The 9,576-nt window shown below is 47.1% G+C and overlaps 1 protein-coding gene across 1 annotated transcript; it reads right to left on the reverse strand.

Annotated features, from left to right (window-relative positions):
* Window positions 1-6: 6 nt before the first annotated feature.
* C1QL3 (complement C1q like 3) lies at window positions 7-8,681 on the reverse strand. Its single transcript, XM_032679770.1, has 2 exons — window positions 7,322-8,681; window positions 7-2,788 (listed from the first exon to the last, which is right to left on the reverse strand). Exons 1-2 carry the CDS (start codon window positions 7,907-7,909, stop codon window positions 2,609-2,611), a joined length of 768 nt encoding a protein of 255 aa, XP_032535661.1. The 5' UTR covers window positions 7,910-8,681; the 3' UTR covers window positions 7-2,608.
* Window positions 8,682-9,576: the final 895 nt, after the last annotated feature.

Genomic DNA, 9,576 nt, shown 5'->3' on the forward strand with positions numbered 1-9,576 from the left:
TCAAAATATATTACATAATACAGTTTTAATGAGTTCTAATAGTTATAACAAAGGTTGTGATATAAGTCTTTACAAATCAGTATATCAAGATATGATGAAAAAGGAAGAAATGTTTGCCTTATATGTGGTTTTTACATAAAGCGTGTTCTTTGCTCTTGTCTAACTTTAACCTGGGCATGTGATCTATTCAAAAAATGGTGTTATCCAGTAGCAGTGGGAGCCTGATTTCAAAAGCTTCTTCAAATTTGACCATATACATCTTGTAGTATTGAGCCTTTCCAATAAACACCTTAGTAAATACGCACTGCTGGTTGTGAATGATCTCTAGCTTGGTGCATCGGTGTGTGGCACTACGTAGAGGATCTCTAGCTACACTGCTGTGTGAGTGCACTGACCAGTAAAACAACAGTGGAGCGAACAGACCAACTTCAGTTACACATTTGTTATTAAAGTAATTTCCTCATAGAAATAAAACAGGAGTAATCACTACCATGTACAGATACAGGTTGGCACTTTGTCATGAAGTAAGAGCGTTAACCATTCTGCTGGGATAATACACAAGCAGCTGGCAGCACTATGTCCCCTTATAAACCCTACATGAGTTTGCCTGGTGATCCTGTCAGCCGAGAGTCACTCGGCATTTGTTTTGAATTGGACGACTCAAAACAGAAACAAAGAGTAACATGCTCTGTTTAAGAGAAGCGTCACTTATTCAGATGAGATTTTTAGAGAGATGTGTACAATCTTTATCAGACTTTTGCTGAGCAGCCAGCACTGGAGAGCTTTTTTGTCACAGTGGCAGACACTTCAGACATTTTAGTGCAGATAAATCTGAGTTCGTACCCTTAGTACATTAGACAAGGTTGCTTGTGGCAAAGTACGTGAAATAGCAATGGTAGGGGTAGCCTCTATTACACTTTAATGATTTATAGAAATGTTGCCTTGATTTTGCCAAAATGTTAAAAATAAATAACATAACCAACTGTGCTAAAGAACTATTTAGTAATCTTGCTAAAATTTAGGTTTAGAATGAAATCTGCGAGTTTTAACCTGAGAGAAACAGACAGCCTCCCAAAACCAAAACAAGTAATAAATCCATTTTCTGAATAAAAATATTCTGTGGACATTACTGGTATGACTGATTCTAAAGCATTTTTATAACTATGTAACTCATAGTATCTGTGTTTAGTTTAATTCTCCAAGCCATTAATCCTCTATATGGATTAAACCTCTTTTAGATTTTATATATCTATATCTATACATATATTAATGAGAAAAATAAGTTTTAATACACACTTTTTTTTTTGCATGTAAATATTTGCTTCTTTCTTTGCATATGTGTTAATCATTTTTGGTAATATGCTCAACTGTGTCCATCTCATAGGCACACTTTACTACAGACTGGTAACTAGCTTCCATGGGAAAGGTCTATGTGACAGCATTTTCTTATGTGTCAGATCTCCCACTCCTCCTTTGTGGGAAGAATCCCACTAACTTCAGTGAGACAAGACACCTAAGACAATTAAGGTTTTGACCCATTATATTCCTACAAAATTCTAGTGGAACATCTGTGGTATATTAATCCATAACTACTTTATTAAAAATAGTACCCAAGTACAGACTAAGTGCTAAAAGACTAATGAAAACTAATTGCTGCAAAGAAAACACTCTACCTTAGTGTGATGATGTGGATGATAGGCTTTCTAAATATTTACACAACTAACCATCAAGAATGGGCCTGTAATAATTGTCTAAATATATATTTACACGTATACAAATCAAAAAAGCCAAATCCCTTTTCTACTAATAGCAATGGGAGTTTTGCCATTGGCTTTGGTGGAATCAGGGATTTGATCCAACAGAATAGTTTGTCAACTATTACATTTTTCAGGGGAAAATAAAGTGTTTCTTCTGTCCTCCTTTTTCTTTTAGAACACAGCTAAGGGAAAGACAAAATTTAAACAACTCCACTGGACTGATTTTATGTTAAAAGTCTAATGTAAACCTACAAAGCAGGAACATTGAGTTAAGGCTTGAAGATGATTAGTTTCTAGTTTTAAGTGGAAGGGTAAGAAAAGTACAAGGCAAACAATTTCTTTGCAGAGAGAAAGTATATTTTGATTACCTCTTCCCTTTATTGTAAAATCATTCCTCACCACACTATCAGTGGAATCCAAGCATCATTGTTAGCAAGTAAGTCACAAGAACCAAAGCTGAAGTATGGATAAAGCAGCAAGATCATAACACATCAAAGTATCATATACACTGAAGAAATAACTCAGCGTCCTTAGGTGGGCTTTTTTCCTATAAAAATTTGATCTATGTAGAACTTCATTCACATGGACACTAACAATGAGGAAGTATTTGCTTTGGCGGTAGTGGATCGCACATCTGTTTTGAGCTTGTTTTGTCGTTTTTTAACATAAGATTTCTCTGTGTTGTACAGATGTGAATCAGGTAGCATTTGACTTTTTTCCCCCGCTACTGAGGTGTTTGGTGGTCGCTCTCTGCTGGGGTACTTGTTTCATTGACTTTTGCCACGCAAATCCATCACTTAGAAGAGCAGGCTTCATTTTTGGACTGGTTTGGTGGGTCTTTTTACTCATTATCAGTCAGCGTAAATAATAAATCCAGAAAATGTGCTGTATTTGTTGTTGTTTCCTCCATGTGCTTTTCCTCCATCTAATTTAATGTAAACTTCATCTCCTGGCTCCAAGTGAAGCACCACGCTGTTACTGGCATAGTCGTAGTTCTGATCAGCATCCTGAGCAATCGCACTAGCTCGAACCTACATAAAATACATAATGAGTGGTTAAGAAAACTCAGGTGGCTTTTCTTGCACTGTGAACTTATAGCATATCCTCAATATTTTATTCACCATGCATGAGTTGCCACTTTAAACATCTGGCAACCTATATTTCATGTTTTTTCCTATGGTTGTTGCTTATTTTCTCCTACAACACAACATCTGAAACTAAAGCAATAACACGCTCCTTTCTCAGTCATGTGATGAATACAAAACTTCTTGATCTCCTGTAAATGTCTGGAGCCTTTTTAAATATATGTGTAAGAATAACTGGAGTTGGGAGAACTGGATATGGTCATGTGCTAGTTTTACACTGGTGTAACTTTTATTTCAGTGAGACAAGTGATTGACAATGGTGAGGATCCACAGGGAGCTCCCCAGCTGGACTTTTTCCAGAGGCAGTTTATTGTCATACCAGTAATAGGATCATGCTACAGAAAAGAATACAAGAAATACACATCCACCCACACACATGCACACAAGCAGGTAAGGATCCTAGTCTGGGTTTGAAAAAACTCCTATTGCCACATTTCAGTAAGCAAAAATTTAATTTCGCTGTGTTTTAAGCTGTGTTCGCAGCTTTGAAAAATCACAGGAGAGTCACTATTTGCTTTAAGAGGTTTTTGGAATTTACATGTCATTGAGGGCTTTTAATTTGCAACTTTCTCTTAAACATACTTTTTTCCCATTTCTCCCTTGCTATTCCGCTACTGATTAAATTTGACATTTCTTGCAAACTGGAAGTAATCTGTAGTTTCAAGATATATGCTGGTTTCCAGCAATGAACAGTCTATGCCACTGTAAGTCTCCAAATCATTTATATATAATTTGACCGTGTTTGGTAAAATATTTAAAGATGGTTGTATGTGATTTATTTCAGTGTAACACGTCATCTGCTTGTTGCTTGTCTTTGTTCCAGCATAGTTACAGAGCAGTAAATGATTTAGTGGCATTGCAAAGCTGAACTAAGTAATAATACATGACTTGGCGTACTATATGTGGGATTTTATCTGTTCTGAATTGAAAAAATAGGCTATAAGTCACAATTTTCCATGGATTCCTTTCAAAGTTTACATGATAAATTTCCAAATTAAATTTTCATGTGATATGATTTCACATTAATATTGAAATGCTATAAAGGAGGGAGTTCTTTTACCATGCAGGATCTTATGGCATTATGCAGCTTAAAGATCACAGTAGGTGGAAATTCTTTATGCATCCTGTAAGAAGAGTGAGAAAGGCTGCAAAAGCTTGCAGTGCTGTGACAGGCTGCAAATTTAAACTGATACATGGCACGATGATTAACCCCGACTATTTCAGGACTTCTTGATTCTGACTTGCCTGGTATTGTTTACCATTACTGATCTATTTTGCTAGTGTTTAAGCAATAATTATTCTAAGCACCGGATGTTTTCTCGGGATTAATTACGGGCAGGGTGGAGTCGAAGGCTCTCTGGGTCATTAACCCTGGAAACACCTTCCAGAGAAAATAACAGACTGAAATGGTTGCTGGCCGTGTAAATGGAAAGGGCAAATGGTGAGGAGTGAAAAGTGAAAAGACTATACATGAGCTAGAAAAACTTCCAACCAGTGTCTTGCGTACTGGCAAGCAGATGGTTTTAATATACTTTTCCAATTCCCATTTACATCCTAATGAAATGCTGCTTTGTGGATTTGTATAAAACGTTGTTTTTCTGTGGATAGTAAAGGAGAACTCAAATTATATTAGTGACTATCCTAAAGGAGTCAGCATGTGGACACTGGCTACAACAGCAATGGATATTTCATTTTTAAGATTCTACATAGTACATACTGGCTGAAAAAAAAATATTTTGGGTGTTGAAAGTCTAGAAACCAAAGTGTAGATCTTACTGCCCTGTGTATAGCAGCAAAGGTCCCATAGACTCCAGTACACTATTCCTAGGGGGTTTACCTCCTTGCTTGGTTAGCCAGAGCAATTTCTTTTTAAAGCCTAGGAGAACAGTCTCAAATGAATTCTCAGTGAGTGTACTGCTGCGAGACAGTAAATGTAACTCAAAATTAAACCATTAAGGGACAATACATTTCACAAGTTCCATGCAAGTTTTTTCATGAAGCTATGCTCTCTGGCTGCACACACATATTTGCTGAGCCATCTCAGCACTTTCCTGTTCAAGCTTGATAACCATTAAAGTAGCATTAACACCGAGAACCTTGAGGTTCCACATATGTTTTGCTTAGAAATTATATTTGATATACACTTTCCAATGGTTTGGCTTTTTTCATTGTTAGAAAACACTGGATTTGTAACGTTACCTTTGTCACTCCACAACTTCCAAAATTTCTGAGCTTTCTTATAAATAATACACAAAGTGTCACATCGGCATTTAGTGTTTCAAGTATAAATCATAATCACTGATGAACTAAAACTGCGGGTCCATTTCAAACATTTTATATGCAGTTTATATTACCTAAATACTTGTCTCACACGGGTATATACAAATATATTCACAGAAGCCCGGGCCTTTTTTTTTTTCTTCTTTGAATAACTACGAGTTTAATTTGTCTGTCTGGTACTGGAAGTAGCTATATTTGGGAATGGTTAGACTTCAGGCTCAATTTAATATTTATAACTGGGTACTTCTTTAAAAGTATTGCTATATATATATTCAAGATTTGTGAAAATAAACACTTTAAAACATTATAAGTAGGGGTAAAAAATAGAGTAATGCTTTATTTGCATGTAAAATGGTATTCTTGTAGTATACAAGATTTCCCTTTGTATGAAGATATCGAAGTGAATGTATTGCGACATACTTTGCTTTACCAGTCCTGGTTTATCTGCTGAGACGGTATTTATAGTAGGTATTTTCTAACTTAATTAATTGCCGCTGATGTCCTCATTATTCTGTTTTCACAGTCCTTCTGAGGAGCCATAAACAAAAGGTTAAGTGGTGTATCAGGTTAATTTACCGGCGGCCGCCGCTCCGGTGTGCGCTGAGCACAAAGGGCCGTGAGCCGGAGGGACTCGGCGTGGGACGAGACGCTCAAACGAACGAGACCGTCCGCGACCCGCCCGGCACGGCGGGGGCACGGGGCCGGTGTTCAGTCTCACGGATACCGCACAGAGCTGATCAATCTCCCAGCCCGCCCCGCCGGGGGGTGAACAGCCCGGGGAGAGCGACAGCGCTGGCTCCGGGCTCTCGGAGCCCGGCAGAGCCGACGTACGGCCCCTCAGCCCCCGGGTGCCGGGGCGGCTCGGACGGTGAGGGACCTGTTGAGCAGCCGATGCTCGGCAGGTTCCTCGCCCTCCCCCCGCACGGGGGGCCGGGGGACCGGCGGGAGCACCGCCGGGGGGACCGGCGGGAGCACCGCCGAGCTCCGGGGACACGGGAACGCCCGGGCACACACCACACTGCCCCCGGGCACCCAGAGCCAGAGGGATGGCGGTGCCGCTAAGCGCTGTAGGAATTAGAGCCAACCTATCCGCGTCCGTTAACTACGTACGGAAGAGGCGCAAAATTGCAAAGGACGGCTCCCCGGAGGCAATGTTATAGGCGCAGCCTCTGCGAGCACGGTGGCAACGTTTATCCTAATTAAAAGAAATGATTCCTGTGTCTTTCAGACAGGTAGCATCGCAAGACCTTTAACTATTTCCGTTGTCTCCATCCTGTCCTGGGGGATGCCGACAGACCCGGGCCGTGCCTGGGCTCTCCGGTCGCCCCGCCACGATCCATCAGCCGGGGCCTCCCCTGGCGCTGGCCCGCCAAGGGCCGAGCTCTGCGGCCGCCGAGCTCACTCTGTCACCAGCTCTCCCGGGTGGGGTTCAAGCCTCGCTTCCCGCCGGGGGGCTGAGCGTGTCAAACCCAGCACCCCTTGCCATGCCTGCTTTCCTCCCACCCACCTCACCCTTTCCCCACGCAGTACTACCCTCTCTTGAGCTCACCCGCCGTCTCCAGCTCCCCTTCCTTCCCGGGGAGTTTCCCATTCCCGGGAACGCCGGGCCACGGGCCGGGCTATGCTCACCCCTGCGGGGGCAGCGCTGCCCGCGTGCCCGCCCCCCGCTCTCGTCCCGGCAGAACTGCGGGCAGCGCTCCATGTCCCAGGCGGGCTGGGAGCGGCGCCGAACAGGTGCTGCTGTGCCCGCGGGGCGGCCCGGACGGCGGGCTGGGACAGGCACCTGCGGCGCGGCTCTCGGGGAGGAGAGAGCGTCGAGTCCGCTTTCTGCTCTGCGCGGAACCCCCGGCCCCTCGGTGGTCCTCGGGCACCCGAGGCGGAGCGGGGCGGCGCTGCCCGCAGGGTCTCCGCCGGCTGCGGAAAGACGAACGCCGGTCCCCTGCGGCTCCCTCGGGGCTCACCCCTCCTCGCAACCGCGCCACCTCCAGCGGCCGCCCGGCTCCCCCTCCCCGCCCGCTTCCCGCCCTTCCCGCGCCGCTCCGCCCGCTACCCGCACAGCGCCCGCTCCCTCGGGGAGCCTGGCTATCCCCGGGCGCCTGCTGCCCTCATGTCCCCGGCTGCCCCCGGCGAGGCGCCCACCTGGTTGTTCTTGCAGAGGTCGGCCCACATGCTGGTGCCGTCGCCACCCCGCATGAGCACATGGTACGTGAAGAAGTAGATGCCGGGGATGGAGCAGGTGAACTTGCCGGTGGTGGGGTCGTAGTGGTTGCCCAGGTTGGTGACCACGTCGTCGAACTTGAGCACCTCGTAGCCCTCGTGCTGCCGCTTGAGGCCGGCGTAGAAGGCGATCTTGGGGACGGTGCTGTAGGTGGCGGCACTGATGGCCCCGGCCGCGTTCAGCCCCGGCGCCCCGGGGGGGCCCGGCAGGCCCTGCCGCCCCGGCTCGCCCTTCTCACCCGGCGGCCCCACCGGGCCGGGCGGCCCCGGCTCCCCCGGCGGGCCGCGCGGCCCCGCTTTGCCCGGCCGGCCGGCCTCCCCTTTGGGCCCCTGGATGAAGGTGGGCAGGGACTGCATGAGCCCGCGGTCGGGCGTGGCCGCCGTGCTGGGCGCCTTGGTGCCGCCGTAAGGGTCGCAGACCATGCGGCAGGTGCCCAGCATCTCGTAGTGGGCCGAGGTGCCGGCCGAGCTGACCAGCACCGGGATGAGGATGACCAGCAGCAGCACCATCACCACCCCCAGCGCGCCGGCCGCGATCAGCCGCCGCCTGCTGCCCACCAGCCGGCTCAGCGCAGGGCGATCCTCTTGTCTGCTTTTGGACAAAATCTTGATGGTTGGCGGGGTTCCTCCTCAGAGCCGAAAAAACGCCGAGCCCGTGCGAGCTCGGCTCCCCTGGGGCTCGGCCGCCCTCCCACGGGCCGGCGGTGGCGCGGGGCTCCCGCGGGTCGCGGCGCTTCGCTGCGGCCGCTGCAGCCACCGGGCGGGCAAAGGAGCGGAGAGGGAGAGGAGGGAGAGCTGCCGCCGCGCCTCGGCCGCCCGCACTTTTATGCTCCCGCTGGCGATCGACTTTTTTTTTTTGCAGGCTGTGCCAGTCCGAGTCAACTTTGCCTGGAACTTGCCTTTCCTCTCGCGATCGCCTCGCTCGCCTGCTCGCTCTCACTCTCTCTCTTTTTTTTTCTTCGCAGAGACGACTGTCCTCAGCGGGGACGCGCCTCCCGGCCGCCCCGGTGCCCGCCGCCCAGTGTCCGCGCCGCCGCGCCGAAGCCGGAGCCGGAGCCGAAGGGAGAGCGGGATCCTGCCCGGGTGCCACCTGCCAGGAGAGGAGGAGGCTGACGAGCGCGCTGGAGCAATTTATAGGCACCCAAAAGCGCAGGGGAAAGGGGAGCTGCTTTGGCATCTCATTCCAGCATCTGCTCTGCTCTTCCCACTCGCAGAGAGTTTGGCATTACTCTGTCAGTGTGGGAAATACATATTTTTTTTCTGATCTCCCTCCCCCACCCCTCCCGCAAACGGATGAACAGCGAAATCGTGAGCCTCACTCACTAGCTGCATCTTGCGATGACAGCTCTTCCTGGAGCAAACCAAAGGGAAGAGATGTGCTTAACAGCCTCCAGATACCCTTCAGGTCACCAATCGAGAATTAAAAGGTCAATCCACCTCCTGCTTAATGCTTCCCTGAGGCCACCCTACCATGTTGGTGTTTTATGGGAAATACCTCTTTAAATGCAGAGATGCTTTACCCATTGTTCAAGTAGAAGTTATTTGAAAATATATCTCCCACAATAATAGAGATTAACATCTCTGGCAATTTCGGATCTCTCTCTTCCCCCTCACCCCGATTACAACCACAAAGACAGAGAAAGAAATAGTTCTTCCTGTGAATTAAAATTGACATACTCATCACTGGCAGCAGTGTTTCCTGGTGTTAAAGCCAGCCACTGCTTTGCTTGCAAACTGACACCTAGGGAAAGTGTTCCCTTTTGTTTAGAAGCCAGAGAAAAGTGCGGGACATATGCAAATCAACAGATGCCTGGACCTGAGGAGAGATCTCTTTGGTTTAACTTGGGGGCAGCAAAGCATTTTGTTAAATCTTGGGGTTTTCTCTTTTCTTTGTGTGTGTGTGTGTGTGTGTTCATGAAAGTCTTCTCCTCTCCCAAGGTCTGGTGAGCACCTCTGTGACTGAGTGGGAAGGTGAATGTGCAATATTAGTGGCATTGCTGCTGAGAAAATATTAAGGAACTTGTCCTGCTTACAGACATACAAGGTACACAAAGAGCTGTTTAAATAAACAAACAGAATTGATTCCTAAATCATACTTCTGTATTCAGGAGCAATGGACGTCAATCAAACGTGGGTGACATTTGCCTGTCAATACAGGGATGATGGCTGGAAAGAGT

The sequence above is a fragment of the Chiroxiphia lanceolata genome, chromosome 1 (genome assembly GCF_009829145.1).
Source record: "Chiroxiphia lanceolata isolate bChiLan1 chromosome 1, bChiLan1.pri, whole genome shotgun sequence".
Taxonomy (NCBI): domain Eukaryota; kingdom Metazoa; phylum Chordata; class Aves; order Passeriformes; family Pipridae; genus Chiroxiphia; species Chiroxiphia lanceolata.